The sequence below is a fragment of the Acanthopagrus latus genome, chromosome 15 (assembly GCF_904848185.1).
Source record: "Acanthopagrus latus isolate v.2019 chromosome 15, fAcaLat1.1, whole genome shotgun sequence".
Classification (NCBI taxonomy): Eukaryota; Metazoa; Chordata; class Actinopteri; order Spariformes; family Sparidae; genus Acanthopagrus; species Acanthopagrus latus.
Genome location: NC_051053.1, coordinates 21,998,623 through 22,015,739, shown reverse-complemented (window position 1 = coordinate 22,015,739; position 17,117 = coordinate 21,998,623). Strand labels below are relative to the sequence as shown.

Sequence of the window (17,117 nt, the reverse complement as noted above, 5' to 3'; positions counted from 1 at the left end):
ACGCGAGGCTTTATCAACAAAATTCTGCGCGACCCCGAAAGAAAGCGGGAGAGGAAGGCAGCTTACAAACTAACCAAGCCCAGATCTCACTCAGACGTGACATTTGTTCAGAGACGATTAGCCAGGTTGTAATTTGTGGCATAATTGCCTCACCCACCCACAAGTGCATGGGTGTGTGTGTGTGTGTGTGTGTGTGTGTGTGTGTGTGTGTGTGTGTGTGTATGCGTTATGCTTGTGTGTCTGTGTGTGTGTGTGTGTGTGTGTGGCATACGGTGGTCCCAGGAGTGTCCGCCTAATTGCCTGACAGGACTATAAGTTTTGTGGCGCGCTCTCACCTTGTTAGGTCCTTTATCCCTGATGCTCTTCAAACAAGACCTGGTCACAGGTGGGCCTCATTTGCTTCCCTATTGAACAGGAGAACTTTAATTGCACAGGGGGTGTCCTGGGATTAAAGAGGTGGGTGGAATATCAAGTGACTTCCTGTATGTTAGTGGCAGATGGGTGTTGGGAAAGACCCATGAACTCAGGTGAGGCGATGAGATGACAAAGAGACTGATGCTCGTGATTTTGAGGGGATCATAAACGCGGAGGATTCCTCGCGTGGTGCAGCGTCACGTTTGCTTCTGGCTGGCTGGGTGAACAGATCAGACGTGGGAGCGTTTGATGATTCTCACTTAAACAATCGTTTGAAAGGTACGACGATTAATGGTTTCTGCTTTTTGTTTTCTCTCTCTCTCTCTTTCAGATTCTTCCTAAAGTTCTTTCTCAAGTGCAATCAGAACTGTCTGAAGAATGCAGGGAATCCACGAGACATGCGCAGATTCCAGGTGAATCTATTTCACACATATGCTCTGACTATTTCTGTCTCTGCCTCTCGCACACAGGTGTATAAATGCACAACTACGCTACACACATTCACATATGAACACAATTCTATTATTGGCACTGAAGGAGGCAAAAACCAGGCGAGGAGAGAGCGAGGCTATTCTGTGTCCTGTGTGCTCTGGACAGAATATTTATTAGGGAATACCATCTGACACAAATAAGGATATAGGATTTAAGAGTGCCATCAATTGTGTTCCTGACAGCTTTCTGAGCCCCGGCGCAGAGGGGAGGACGATCCAACCACATGTAACAACAGTGTTAACTCAGGATCTGTCTGGCAGCGGAAACGCATACCTTCTTATACACACATATGCACAAGCACGCACACACGCAGACACACACGCATATGGATGCATGCCCTAGGAGTGTATATATTTGCTTTCTCTACACCCCTCTCTCATTCTTAACCACATATGCGTGCACTTAAAGTCACGCATATGCAGCTCTCTGTTTAGCCATCTGAAAACCATCATCATCGCGAGCTGACAAAATGCCGCGATTTACACTAAAAGGACATGACTGTCGGGCACTTTTACTGCGTCTTTTAACCCTCTCACGTCTAATGTGTCAGGTAGTTGAGCCTTGAAATTATTGACCCCCCCCTCAACCCCCCCTTGCCTTCACTGATCCATTTATCCAACCATCCATCCATCCTACCCAGACATTTTCACCACAGAGCAGCCCACTAGGTCAAGGTGAGAGAGCGAGAGTTTAGTGTGATTTGTCCTATCAGGATAGCGACAAACTACAGGAGGGCGTCCGTCACTGACAGCACTGTTGTGTGATAGACACACAAGCCAGCCTCCTCCAGGTGGAAGCCCAGACATGAAACAGACAAGACAGGGTGTCCCCTCCTGATGTCACCACCATCAGACCTCCCCTGCCTCCTCAAATCTTCCCTCAGGGTGAATGTGGGCTGATGCATGACAGCCACCAAGGGCTTTCACCTCTCACTCCTGTGTGTCAAAAGAATTGCAGGAAAGAAGAAAGTTGTAGCATCACTCTAAAGCATGCATAATAAGTCCAAAGACAACATAATTTTGGATTTTTTTTCTCCCCCTGATGATCATCCCTTGTCTTCAGTCCATCAGATAGTATGCCATTTTTCCCTAAATAGATTTCCCAGATGCTCCACCATAGGTGTTTCTCTGGCCAAAGTTGTGTATTCTGCATGCCTTCCACTCCACTTATTACCCCCAAAAACCAGCTGGAGGCCAGAGAGGGCCCAATCCATCATCCTCAGCTTGGCCCAGCTCTGAACCTGCTCACAAGAATGGAGCTCTTTCACTTCCCCTTCTCTCCCCCTCCTCCCCTTACACCCCCACCCCTTCCAAACCAACCCAAAAAAAAAGAGAAGGAGAAAAAAAAAAAGCGCCCCCCTAAATTCCACCGCTACACCGAGGTCACTCACCGGCGAAGCAAACCTGAGAGGGGCTCTCTGTTTCCGGCTCAGAAACACTTTGGCCATTCACATGCGGCTCACTGTTTGGAGATGTGGTAGCCAAAAAAACAACAACAAAAATAAGCATTATGAAATATGGAGTGTGGCCGGGAATCCGATCCTAGTAAAATGTTTGTTGAGTGATGGGATGGGGCACGGTTCAGTTGCTAATGACTCCAGTAATATTTTAAAAGGGAGGCCTTCCATCCTCAAATAGATGGACAAGCTGATCAATAATTCTGAGCTTCGGCTATGATGACAGTTGGTAGAGTGGGTAAACGGAAATGGTATTTTAGTGATTGAAAAGTCAATTAGCCGTACACAAATGCAAGACACTAAAAAGCAAAAGCAAAATGGCTGAGAAGTAACCGTAATGTGATATGTCCGAAGAGAACAACCACTTCAAGAGGTTTGACACTGCTCATCAATTGTGCCCTGAACGCAGCTTTTATGTATCTCCCCCCCCACCTTCTCTTTTTCCCTGAATGTTTCTGAAAATCTGTCTGTTTCTTTTTATTAAATTACACGTTTCACCTTCACTCCTGTTGCAGGTTGTCGTATCGACGACCGTCAATGTGGACGGCCATGTGTTGGCTGTTTCCGACAACATGTTCGTACACAACAATTCCAAGCATGGGCGAAGGGCTCGCAGACTCGACCCTTCAGAAGGTACGCCTCCTTATCTGGAGAATGGTAGGCACATTTTTACATCTTATAATTTGCTACGCTCCTTTTTTTTTCGCCTCATAAGTTTCTTTTCGACCTCCTACCATTTTTTTTTTTTTTTTTTCACAATTCACACACCTAGTTGCTTCTAGTTGCTTCTAGAACCTTTTGCTCCTCCATCACTTTATTTTTTTTTTTTACTCTTTAAGTTGCTTTGTTGCCTCCCTCATACCTATCGCTGTGCCTTGACTGGAAGTAGTATGCACCACTTAGTGTATTTTATCATTTTGATACCATTAACGATAGCAATAATTCTCAGGCCAAGTCATGATTTTTCAAAATGTTATACTACTTCCAGTCTCCTAATGCACCTACATTTGTCCTAAAAGCCACTGTGAAACATGATCAAATTGCTTAAGAATTTGGCTGTGAGGTCAATTTCCTGTCATTGGGTTCTGCAGATTTAGCTGTGAGAGAGCTGAAACGGGGAGAAAGGGGAACGAGAGAAAGGGAGGGGGAAGCAGGGTGGGTTGATGGTGTGTGTGTGTGTGTGGAGGTGGAGGGCGGGGGGGCGGCCTATGAGAAAAACAGAACTTACTGTTTTTCTTCCAACTGATTCCATATGATAGACTGATTGCCTGCTCAGCCAAAAGAGAGAGAAAAGAAGGACCACCAAACCATGGGAAATCCAAAAAGTAAAATGCACTAAACATAACCTTATGACCCGCGTGGCCTCCGCTCGCAGATGGAAGCACACACAGCTGAAAGATTGTAAGGAGAAAAAAACAAAAAAAGAAAGGAGAGAACTTGACTTGGGCCAATTGTGCAAATTGCTTATCTTCAGATTTCAAGAGCCAATTACAGCTGGGCAAACAGTTTATATACACCACTGACTAAAACAAGCTTCTCTACACATTAATGGGCATTAATGGTTCTATCACCAAAAGCAAATGTAATGTTTAATACAACAACGACTAATAAAAAAAAAAAAAAAAAAAAAAGACTAGACAATTAATATATCTCGGTGCTCTCTAGTCCTAGTGGGGGAAAAAGCTAATCTATTTGTTTTTGTCTTTATTAATGACTCCTCTACTGGAGAACAAAATCAAATAATTAAAGTCCTGCCCGGAGCACCAAAGTCATTATGTTCGCTGACGTTCTGTTTGTGTGTTTCACGTTTATGACACGATAGGTGTGGATCGCCTAGCAACCAGTTTCTTAATGAGGGGAGCAATTAAAGAGGTTGAGCCCTCGCCTCCATGTTCCCCCGCTCCCATGGGACTCCCATGTGTTGTGTGTGTGTGTGTGTGTGCTTGTGTTCTTTACAGGTTACCCCAACCCATCCTTTTTCTTCCTCTCTTCACCACACTCTTCAAAGCAGCAGAGTGACGCCCCGTAAAGCAAGAAAAGACGCTATTGTCAACCGCCCCGTTGAACATGTCTTTGTCTAATAACTTTAAAACACCTTCCCTCTGCTTAACCGCGTGTGCTCTTACAAGTTCCTTTTTTTTTTTTTTTTTTTTTTGTTTTAAACTCCTCCTCCAAGGCGCCATAACAAACTAATTTAACATGCATCAACAGCGATCACTCGCTTTGTTTGAGTCACCTTTAACAAACAGAGACGTGACATGTGAGGAAAGAAAAAGGAGACCCCGGGCATAAAATGTAATTCCAGCCATGTCCTCCATGCTGCTCTGACAACTAGCAGGCAGACAGGCAAGCGTGCTTTAAATTAGCAACACATTCTTCCCTGCGAGTTCACCGGGCGAGAAGCCTCAGATATGTGGCTGAAACAGAGAGGCATCCTTCCTCTGAAGCTCACACTGCTGCACTTGTGCCGCTCACCTCGCATTGATCAAGAGGTGCTGCCCCCTATTGGCGCAGGGACGGGATCGCTCGCCGATGACAGACTGAATCTCACCATGTGACATTTTTGTTCACTTGTGTGTGTACTGTCACACAACAAGCATATTATGCATTCAGACACGAATGTGCTTTGTGGCTGCCTGTCACTCAAACATGTATAGATTCAGGCTCAAAGGTGCATAAACATGCTCACAAATAGGCGAGTCTTTCACACACACACACACACACACACACACACACACACACACCCTCACCCCCCCACACACACACACACGAACAGCGCAGCACCAACACACACTCTTTCCCTCTCGCACACACACGTTCCTTAGCTCAGTTCCACCATTATAGAGCCCCAGACAATATAGGAGACTCAGCATAGAGCCTGCAGCGCCTGCCTCATTTGCATGCCAAGTGGCTGTAATGCTGTTAGGGTTTATGCAATAAAGACAAGTGAATCCAGACTGCTGGGCCTAAGAGGAAGAAAGAGAGGGAGAAAAAGGAGGAAGGGGGGAAAAAAAAGCAGAGGAGGAAAGGAGAAAGAGGAGGAGAGAGTGCGAGGGAGAGAGAGGTTGAGAGTGAGAGGGAGGCAGAGGGAGAGAGAGAGAAAGAGAGGGAGAGAGAGTCAAAGGGAACAGATGGCCCAGGGAGAGGTAAAAGGTATAATCCCATCAGCTGCACTATCAACCGACCATCTGGACATCCCACAGCACAATTACAACACATTTCAGCAGGCAGAACAAAGGACGGCTTCGCGGGGCCACATCAGACCTGTTTGAGTGTCACAATACTAGAGCTGGGACCTCCTCTGCTCAGATCTCGGATCAGTTTTGACGTCCTCTACGGCTAACCCTCGCTAGAGAGCGAAAAGATTAGGACGGATCACAGATCGGCTGCCCGGGGTCATCTCACAGCAGAGTGGATCTTGAAATAAATTTAAGCACACAAACAGAAACGGCAAGAGTAACAACTCGGCATGTAAAAAAAATAAAACAAGCCGTGACATATGGATTCAAATCGAGAGCTTTTCCTCTACTGTAGCCCAAAGTTTGCAAAGACTTAGTGATGCAACACTCAGACCGGCGGGTCGGCTCTTTGCATCCTCATCCGTCCACTCCTCATGATGCCTATCATCTGCTGAGGGGGCATTGTGCGTGTCTGTCATCAGATCGCCTGCGCTGACTGTGTAATCCACTTCGCCACGGTCCCCATTCAGCACATGCTCCCCTCTCTGTCTGTGCATTGAGACATATGCAAATTTTTAGGCAGAAGGGTGGACGGCTTAGGGCCTCAGTCGCTGCCTCTCCATGGGTCCTTCTGTGTGTGGGAGGGGGCACTGGGATTTCCGACGTGGTGCGTCTGTGTTTGTGTGTGCGTTTGTGCGTGATTGTGTGTGCCTGTCGTAGGTTTCAGGCTGCAGCTGCCCCCCAACAGTCACCGTCACCATCAGGCCCTCTTCTTGCCTCCTCCTCCTCCTCCTCCTCCTCCTCCTCCACCCTCCTGCCCCCCCCTCTCCTCTCTCATCCCCAAAGTCAATTTGTTTACAGTAATTTTGAAGGGTGAATTATTTGCTGTAATCGTCCGCACTGATGAAGGTCAGGCCCTTAGAGGGGGCCCAGCATGCCCATAGAGGGTTGGTCCTCTTTCAGACGCTCCGCTTCGCAATTAAGGAAAGCAAATGTCACTCCTCCAGGCCTCACAAATGAAAATCTGTACGAGGTGATTAGCATGAAGTCAACAGCGCCTGTTAAAGTCAGATTCCCTGTAGTACCAATGTGTGTGTGTGCACTTTATGGGCAGGGAGAGAGAGCAAACATGACCTGAACAGACCCAACAGCAAGGCAAACAAAGGGAGATGTCTTGTCTGAGGTGATCCATACAACAATGGCCGACTGTGATTTACTTACTGGATGGAAAGGATAATAGAGGTTTAGAAGTGAGCTTGTAAAGGAGAGAGAGAGAAAAAAAAAGGAACTTGCGAGAATAGTTGCCCACATTTTGAGGAGCAGGAAAAAACATGCACAATTCATAGTGTATTAAAAGATATTGATGGAAATACATTAAATTTGATATTGCTATTTTATGGCGAGCTGTCATTCTATTTCTGTTGTAAACACGGTGTTGTGCTGAACACCATATTAAGGTAATGCATCAAATGACAGTGGATGTGAGGCACCAGATCACTCAAATTAGATTATAATAACAACCCAGACTGTTGATGAATGGCAGAGCTACGTTGCAGAAGTCATGCCAGATGAAAAGCATTGTAATAAACAATATGAAATGGATTGAATCGATCACAAAAAGAAAGAAAAAAAACTCAATCTGAATAATTCATGAGTGCATTTCACGTTATGAAACCTGAAACTACACTCAGTGCGCCTGCACCGTACTACTACATATGCAGAACAAAGGTAATGAAATAACATGAACCAGCAAAGCTTTAGCTTGTCATTTCCACTTTAACAGCCTCTATTCTTGACTCATTTAAGATGTGTTCAACTTTGAAATTCTACTGTACATGCGGGTGCATGCTTAATCAATTCTGATAGCTACATTTGCCCTGACACATAATTTGCTCCATCAAATCATTTTCCTGGCGAGCCCGGCGTTTAGCCTTTGTGAAGTGGACCATTTGAAGGGTCTGCTTAACTACACCACTCCAGCGCGCTGATAAATGATTTTGATTCTCATGCCTTAAAGGACAAATCCATCATTTTTTTTTTCCAGGGGGGCAATTTCCATGATATGTCTTTGTGAGAGAGACATGGAAGGCTGAACGTGGAGGTGATGCAGTAATGTGTCTTTGTAGAAAGAGACATGGGCACGAATGTTGAAGCTTAGGTGCTGAATTTGCTCTTCTCTCTTTGTCTTGGATAAGCAGCCACCCCATGCATCAAGGCTATCAGCCCAAGTGAGGGATGGACCACCGGAGGAGCCACTGTCATCATCATAGGAGACAACTTCTTCGATGGCCTACAAGTCGTGTTCGGCACCATGCTCGTATGGAGTGAGGTACAGAAACTCAGCTGGTTTTTATATTGAAAAATCCACTCGAAACAAACTCTGTGTTAACCGTACAGACTCTCTTAGTTTGTTATTTCAGAGGGCTCATTATCTCTGATCTTTCCCTCTGTGATCAGCTGATAACTCCTCACGCCATCCGCGTCCAGACTCCACCTCGGCACATCCCCGGTGTTGTGGAAGTCACGCTGTCCTACAAGTCCAAGCAGTTCTGCAAAGGTGCCCCTGGGAGATTTGTCTATACTGGTAAGTCAAAACCTTTCTTTCCTCACTCCCTCTCTTTCTCCAGGCTTCTCCTGTGCACTCCCCCCCTCCCCCCCGCACCTCCCTCCCTCTCCTCCTCCATCCTCTGTCTGGATGGAGCCCTCAGCCCCAAGTCCAGGCGCTAATAATGAACTAACCAGGGCCCCGCTCGCTGAATGTTAAAATGTGTGAGATCTGCACTGCTAGCGAAAAGGTTTTTCGTGGAGGGGGCACCTACGAGTGCAACTCGATCCCCCTCTGACCTGCCATCATACAAGGGCGCTGCCAAGCTCTGTTAAACTCAAGCTGTCAGGATAACTCATTCTGCCAATTCTCTTTATCTGCCCTGTTGTGAGACAGATAGTGCTTCCTGCTAATTTGCTGATTTTGTAAGGCAAAATGTGGTTTCATTTTTTTATGAGACAGATTAGAAACGCAATATCCAGGTTAAGTGCATGAGTGGGTCTGAAGTTATTCTCATGTGTGTTCAATATGAATTCATTGGAGAGAAAGTGTGTGACGAGACGAGAGCGCGCGCGAGAGAGAGTGAGGGTGTGTGTGTCACACTATAAGTAAGGGATCTGATTATCTTGGCTAACAGAAGGAAGTGGTGGTCTTATCTGTCATCATTGGTGAGGAGACAGAGGTTGTGGGGGTCAGAGCCTGTCTGACCTGGAAGCCTCTGTCTGTTCTAACTCTGATGGGCAGAATGAAACGGGGGCGCGTCAAAGCACTCTCACTTCCCCCAGGCCTCCAGCACAGCCCTGGCCTTGAGCACGGCAGAATTGCAAAGTGGGGGCCGGACCCCCTCCCCACTCGCCTCCCCTCCTCTCCAAAACCCCCCCATCCAGACCCCTCCATCCTGGGGCAGCTGTTTCTCATCAAGTCCCCCCCCCTTCCCTCCTTTCTCTCTCTCTCTTGCTCCCCAAACCACCACCACCACCGCCGCCGCTGCCGCCCCTACCACCCCCAGCCATCCGTCCCCTTCTCCTCCAACCGTGCAGTCTGGCCCGGCTCTCCTGCATTTAACCTCCCTAGCAGGAGCGGAGCAGAGGCCAACAAGGCACCGGGATAATGAAACAGGAGTGTAGTGTGGCTGCGTAAGTGCATGTGTGTCTGTTTGTGCAAGGGGCGAGCGAGAAAATGTGTGTGCGCCAGTGTGTTCCTGTGTGTACATGTGTTACAGCGCAGCCCTGAGAAGGTGTATAAGTTAAGACATTAATGGCTTCTATAGCACCCTGGTGAAAGTGCCAGGTCCCTTAAGAACAGACCCCATTAGTCACAGAGGCTAAGCGGATTGGGATGATTACCATCAGGTTTTACTGGGGAAACGTGTCCCCTACTCTCTATCTTTGTTGATCCCCCCCACCCCCCCCACCCCATTCTTCCTCTCTGTCTTCCCTGGGTTCCTACTCACTTCCAGTTAGTATAAAGATACAATTACCCCTGGAGGCAACGGTGGTACAATTGATTAGTGCGCTGAATTAAAAGAGAAAGTCACCAATAGACAGGTCCGGCTCCTCCACTGTGCTATTCCCTGTGTGGCTCACCCTGATTGTACGAGGGTTGACGCTTGAGAGAATGAACCCGTTAAAGAGAGCAGAATGCATAACGCCAGAATGAGGTATCATTGACTCCATATGTACAGTAATTGCCAGGTGAAAGGATGTTAGCTACTCCTCTCAGACATTAAAAAGTGAATGGGGCTGACGCCTTGTCGAGTGCAAGAGAGTGGATCATGTATTTAAGAGTGAAACAGCTCATTTCAGACCACAGCTTTTCTCCCCGCGTGTTACGGCACTTGAAAATAAATGTCACTACACGAGCAAATGGGTTTGGAATGACCTCGAGTTACAATAGCAAATTACATGGGCTGAAAAGGGCATGTAAGTGACACAGTGCTGTCTAAAAAGGCACAAAATGTTCCAATGTCATATTGGAGAGCAACATGTGCGTATCAAAGGTCTGGTTATCAAAGCATATGGCTTCAAGCGTGACTCGAGAGCGCGGCTTGAGAGGACTGCCTTTTTAGACTTTTTTTTTTTTTTTCCCTTCCTTCTCCTTCTTCTTCTTCTTCTTCATGTTGACTCTTCTTGCACCACCACCCTAATTGTGGAGATTTAACTCGCTCAATTTAAGAAATTATCACAAATTACCAAGAGTCAACACAGAGGAGACTGCAGCCAAGTTGAACAGCGGAGGGACACGTCCTCACTCGGGTTAGTACCCTGGAACGGCTCCAAAACTCACAATCCATTCTCAGAAAGAGAGCACCCTGTAGTGTATGTCAAATAATCCTGTTGGCATTGACTATTGGATGTTTAAAACACTAATGAGACAAACAGACATACTATATAAAACTTTAGTAGGCCGTAGTTTACAGACTGCTTCAAGGAGCTTATATCTGTTTTAATTGGCACATTTTTAAAGGAACGACATGTTGGCTATATTAGCTATTATACAGTCTATGCTTTTTTTCCTTCCAACAAAATGTTGTCCCTTAGAGCTCGCTGGCTCGTCCTCTGTCTAAATCCATGTATTGGTTATCCATTGGTCCAACTGTCAGCAAGGTTGTAGAAAATCAAAAGGAGAAAGTCCTGGCTGTACCTGAGGTCAATACTTTATTATACTCTCCAGTTTATTAAGCAGTGCAAACATGCCGGTTTGATCAGATATTTCTCAAACAAAAACTCTCAATTTTCAGCCCCATTTGCAGCATCTTAACCTTTTTACCGCGTAGTAACGGCGCTGTATGAAAGAGTAAATCATAAATAAAAACTTTGAGCGTACAATTTATCCAATTTAAGCTCCTAATTGCATCAGAGCTTTTGGTTTTCTATCTTGGCCAAGTTTCCACGAGCGCACCCCTCCAGGGGCAGCGATGCAGGCCCTTGGTAATATGGTTCTGCAAGCAGTCCTAACACACTCAGCCACTATTTATCCTAATCAGTGACATCCACATAACCAGGATTGCTTAAAATGAACCCCTTCCGCGCCCCAGAAAACGCACATTTACCGGGACCCCATTTGTCATGGGTAAATTGAGGGTCAGTAAACTTCGCCTGTATCCTCCAGTGGGGATCCAGGACATGCATCATAACGTTAGGCGAGAATGATTGGCGAAGGCGAGCTGTCACACATTTGTCAGGGGGAAGGGAACATTATTTGCTAATTTCCCAAGCTGGGCACTGACAGGGTGCTTCGTCTTCAGACCTTTGGTGACCAGCATGGCTTCTCAGCTATTAGTACAAGTCAAGTGTTTTTTCTCTCGCTCTTTTTTCTTTTTTTCTTTTTTTCTCTTCCTCCCCTCACTGTAAAGCGGCAGTAATAAGAGCCGCTCGTTCGACCTCACAAGATCACAGCGCGCTGGGTGAAGGATTTTGGATGGAGTAGATGCCCCCATACAGTGAGCTGCTCTTGCCAGGCCTTAGTTGAGGCCAGACAGCCTTGAGGGCTGATGGATCACAAACTTCCCTCGTCAAGGTGACGCTATCGACTCCACTGCACCAAATTCTGACAAAATGGGTATGAGGCAGTCATTCATCAACATAAGGACAAAAGGGTCATGTGTGCTTCACTCAATACTGGTCGAGATCAAGAAATGTCAGCCTGGTAAGGGATGGAAAAGGTGTACAAGTAAAGTCTCCTTAATTAAGCTTCGACTAGAATTTCCTGCTTCATGAATGTTGCACAACTATCTTAATTTCTTTCTAGTTACATGCACTTAAACCGGCAGAAAACCAGAGATATAAATAGTGATATCCAGCTCTCAAATCCCAAATTAAACTCACTTCCTGCGCCACTCTTAGAAAGAGGCACATGATGTTATGTAGTCTCGGACCCTCCTTTCAAGAAAAAAAAAAAAAAATTAAATAAACAAACTCAGACGTCTTTATCGGACCACATCAGATAGGGCCCTGTTGCCGTTCAGCTGGTGAATCGGGCCTATCCTTACACTCCTCTCCGCCCTGCCGTCGCTTTGAAGTCCAAGTCTCAGAAGCTGATCAGATGGAGAGCTTCCTTTTCATTTCCTGTCCTGCAGGGTTGGGTTTGGCGCTCCGATGGTTCCTGGTCAGTGAATGGGGTGTGGCCTACAGCAAAGATATGCTATAATCAAAGGCATTCCAGGCGGTATGTAAACAGATCGGCTTTGGAGACGGACACACCAAGAGCTCCGTATAAGTGCTGTGTATTTAAAAGTCCAGTGTGCAGGATTAAATGGGGATTTAGGGAGAGAAATATAATATTCATAATTATGTTTTCATGAGTGTATAATCACCTGAAATTAAAAATCGCTCTTTACCTTAGAGCCTTTCTTTTCTACAGAGTCTGAAATGTTGCACCATTGTGTTTCCACAGTAGCCCAGAGCTGGCAAACCAATCCAAGGCTCTGGAGAGTTTTTTAACATCTATTTTGCCAAAGATATAAAACATTTCTGAATTAAAATGTCCAAAATGACTGGATCTTTGTTATATTTTTTGTTGAGTTGTGTACTCATTCTATCCTCAGTGTTTCCAGCAATGTCCAAACACAGAGAAATCCGTAATTTTGTTCAAGTTTCGGTGCATTTCATGTGGTCGCCTGTCGCTTTAACTTCCGGGAGAGTCAGCGTGAGGAAGGAAGTCAGCAGACAGACTAAACATAACATGAATAAAACATTATCTCGCTCGTAAACATCTCCACCGCAGTCACGTCAGATAGATTTTCATCAGCAATAGTGGTTGTTCAACAATGAACACAACTACTTACGTCTTTTGTTTTGTTTTGACTGAGAGACCCCTAGTGGCAGAAATTAAACACTGTGCCTTCAAAAAGTCCCTAAATCTTCTTCACACATCATTTCATATTTGGGAGAATTTTCAATTCATCTGCTGATTTTTTTTGTTTTTTCTTTTTTAAAATCACGCCACAGTATGAGCAGTAGCACGTAAGGATGAAACAGGGATTTATAAATGTCATCGCCACAGTCAAGTGGGTTGTAACCAGTTGGCACAACAGTTTTAGCATGTGTCAAAGCATGTTATCCACTAGCCGTGTCCCCATACCTGCCTGTCTCATTACAACTCTGGTATTTAGCACCAGCTCCACAGGAGTGGAGCAGACACTCGTTGCCAAGCGAGATGGGCCTGGTTTGAAGGCCTTGTGAGCTTGTGTGGAGCGCGACAAGGTTCCGCGGAGGAAGGTCCTTGTGTCCAATTAGAGGGCTGACGTGACACGTGCTCGTACTCCCCCACTGTCAGGCAGCTTGTCAGGTAGGCTTTGAGAAGCACACTGTGGCATTATTCCGCAGCGTGTTATCAGCAAGTGACCTGTGAAATCCAGCTCCGGGAAATTGATTGAAATAAGTACTTGCAGTTGAGCATGTATTTTCCCCCCATTACATCTCTCTGTGAAATGTATTGTGCGTATCTTTCAAGAGAAAAATGAAAGTATGGGTGTGTGTTTCCTTTTTTTTTTTTTTCCCCCCCTCGCAGTAAGGATGGTATTCATTGATTTAATTTTAATTGGACCCACTTTTTGTCCCACAGTAGTGTTAGAGGTCTGTTTTGTAATGGCTCTTAAAATGGATTGTCCTCACTAAGTCACAGCATCAGTCCTCTGCCACAGGAAAGATAGACGGAGGAGGCAGGGAGGGGGGGCTCTTGATAGACGAGGATCTTTCCCCTCCTCCTCCTCCTCCTTTCTCTACCTCCTCTTCTTGCCCCATTTTCAGTATGATCCACACCCAACGGGCTTTAAAAGAACTCCCCTCCTCCTCCTCCCACTGCCGCATTTTGATTGAAATTCATCGGCAAGTTTATTGAGAAATGAATGAGGGAGGCAGCACGGTATTGACTTTGAGAGGAAAACACAACTCATCTTGAATGAGGGGGAAAACGCGGCCGTAATTTAGCCGTCATCGATCTGCGCCCCGTCCATGTATTGATCTTCATTTTACAATATTAATTTGCGCTTGCAATCAGCTGTGAAGGGAACCCATTTGATTTCTGTTGGCCGGTAATGTGTGAAAGTCCGCCGTCGTCCTTAGAGAAGTGGCACACATACTTTAGATGTCATCTAAGAGGATTGAACAGGTGTCTTTGGCCCTTTCTAATAATACGACCGATATGAAGGGAGTCAGAAATTATGGATGTGCAATCTGTAACATTGCTCCCTTTTAACCGTGTTAATTACATTTTATCTGTTGCAGGAGCAATATCTGCTGGAGACTGTAACTGTCTAGGTTTTTTTCATCTGTATTGGCTCAAAGTTCATGAAATTTCAATGAACATTGATCTGTCTCCATTGATTTATCCTAACTGCAGATCTTTGAAATTTTAATTTCCTGTTCATCTTGAGACTGCTGGAGATGGAATCACTCAGTGATAACTGGCTGCAGTGGATGGAGATGATATGGTCAGTGTTGAAACAGATGAGGTTTGCTTTGCGTGGGTTTGCTGTGAAAAATTCCAATTTGGCTTGGTTTGGTTTTTTGAGGATGGTTCTCTCCATGTGCATGCGTGTTCTCTCCTCTTTCAACACTGGAAACATATGTATACTGTGGAGGAGCAGCATGACCTCTGAATATCTTACCTCCTTTGTATGCACAGCATTCAACTTTTAACTCCTCACAGTAACACCGAAAAGATATTCACTCTCTCTGCGAGCGAGACGAGGTCATTATGTGTGTTGATGCCGTTTTCCTGAACCGCATCCATCTAACAGACTGCAGGTGCCTAGAAGGCTTCAGTTAGACTGTTTGACAAGTCACAAATGCAATAACACTTGAATGAACTTCTGCCTCTGCTGTTTATCTGTCTCCCCCTTTCCAACTCCCACTCCACCTCTAATTTGTGTTAAGGGGAAAGAAAAAAATAACTGCTCAATGGTGTAGGAGGAGTGGAGATAAGCTCGAAGCAGTTAAGTATAATTAGCGAAAGTAATAGCTGGCAAATGGCAACAAGGCTAGGTTTTTATCTCCTGGAAAGATAGAGTTATCGTAATAAGCTGTAATGGCTGGCAGGAATGCTAGTACTCTGTGCGAGCCTCCATTCAGGCTCATAGACTTAACAAGGAACAATTTCCCTTAAATTTACTGCTTTGCTCAAACATTTCCCCATGTTTATACCCCGATACTGTAAGTCAATACATGTGCTCAATCCACTTCCATATAGACCGAGGGCACACAGTGGTGTATTGCCATGTAAGCACTTCTGGCTGCCAACGTCGGCCATGTTACACAGTTCCTGCAGAGCGGTTACTCGTGTCCTATTTCTGGAGAACACGGAGAAGGAGCAGCAGACCACACTCAGATGCCATGTACACGCCATCCACTCTACATTTTAAGTGAAGTGGCTAGCTGGGTCGGCTAAAGGAGCTCTCAGAGAAAATGTGTTTGTAGCATGAAAGGCGACGGGCAGATTAAGGCGTCAGATCAAAACAAGATTGGGAAGTGCACATTCCAGGCAGAGGAATTTCCACTGAAGCCCTGCCACGGACGTTCGCGCGCATGCGTGATATTCAAAATTGGAAATGATATGGTCGCAGCTGCACACCGAGTCATGCATTCCATTTCTTCATATTCTGAAACATGATCATTCGCTCTCCAGAGTGAGAAAATGTCTGAAAATATTCGTAGAAATTTTTTCTTCCAGACCTCGGCGAAGAAGGAGCGAGCCTCCCTCTCTTTGTCAAGAAGTCCATGTCTATGTTTCTTTTTTACTCAAATAAGGCACTAATTATTTTAGTTAGAGGCTGTTAAATGTAATATTTGCTTGTCACTTTGTTGTCTCATTACATCCGTTAAATTCTAATCAAACCCTGGAAACAAATCCATGACCAATTATATCTCTTTATATGTACCAGAAGGGAGGCAGAGGAAAAAGATATAAGTGTTGTAATTGAACAAAATATGCAACCTGTCAAAATCAGGACGGAAAATGAGAGAAAATGAAAATTCTATTGGTCCATAATGTTCCCTCCGCACCCCCCTTTCCCATTTGCTCTTCATCTCTCCTGCAAAGTATTCAAATGCAAGCCCTGCCTTACCTCCCCGTGTCTCTTTTTCTCTAATTATCCATGAGGTCAGTAAGCAAAATGGGGAAGAAGCCAGGAGATCAATACAAATTATCCCTGAGCAAACCAGTGCTGACAGTTTGAATTGCAGCATATGTTTACCCAAAATCAGGCAATTTATCTTAATATCAGGCGAGTAATGCAGCAGGGGTGAGAGGTCACACAATCTCTCCACCTCATAATTACCCGCCTCTAAAACAGGAAAGTGGTATTGATTGGCCGCGAGCCGGGAAGCGGGCGTGACTGGAACGTGCCAGCGACCCCCCCACCCACTCCCGCTCCAGTCCCTCCACCCCTATCAAAAACCCCCCCCCTCAGTTCCCCCCCACCTTCCTCGGTCCCTCCTCCCCTCGGCTAGACTCCCCACCCAGTGCAGGATTTATGGGATGTGTGTGGAGGGTTTCATGTTTCCTTGCAGCGACTGAGAATCTGTACGGGGGGGGGTAAAGGGGGGGGCACGCTCCTTCCACACCCTCAACCCCCCCAACCCCCTCCCTCTTTATCCCCATATTGTGTTGGAAGGACGAGGAGGGCCAAACCAATTTTGGCATGCATGGAGTCATGCAAGGGCATCGCCAGATTTGCCCGCTGTATCTTTAGAAGAGAGTAAAGTTTACGACAGAGTGTGAAGTCGGAACATAATAATGTGCCAAAGATTAAAAAAGACACGGGGTGAAGAGGTGGGAGTGAACGAGGGGGGAGGAAATGCTGCTGTCGATGTGTGTGGTTTAAGGAAAAGCAAGAAGAGCAGCCCCAATGACTCTTGTAAAAGCTCAGCAGATGAAAGAAAATCTTTGCTCGGGGAGAAGAAATGTGCGGAGCGACGCGATGAATACACACATAACGCATTTATTCTCCAGATTCAATATAAGTGCTCAGTATATATCATCAGCGGCTCTTACAGGATTATTGACATTGTCTGTGTCTGTCTGCACCAGT

At 45.7% G+C, this 17,117-nt stretch overlaps 1 protein-coding gene across 31 annotated transcripts in view; it reads left to right on the top strand.

Moving 5' to 3' along the window:
• Positions 1-17,117, top strand: part of LOC119033424 (transcription factor COE3) — a 95,232-nt gene that overhangs the window by 66,081 nt on the left and 12,034 nt on the right. For 27 of the 31 annotated variants that reach the window (XM_037123512.1, XM_037123483.1, XM_037123481.1 and 24 more), the window contains 4 exons: positions 746-827; positions 2,878-3,019; positions 7,737-7,870; positions 7,999-8,125. In XM_037123512.1, the coding sequence (XP_036979407.1) occupies positions 746-827; positions 2,878-3,019; positions 7,737-7,870; positions 7,999-8,125 (485 nt within the window). The remainder of the gene's footprint in view (positions 1-745; positions 828-2,877; positions 3,020-7,736; positions 7,871-7,998; positions 8,126-17,117) is intronic. The other 4 variants (XM_037123514.1, XM_037123511.1, XM_037123513.1 and 1 more) reach the window with 2 other exon arrangements.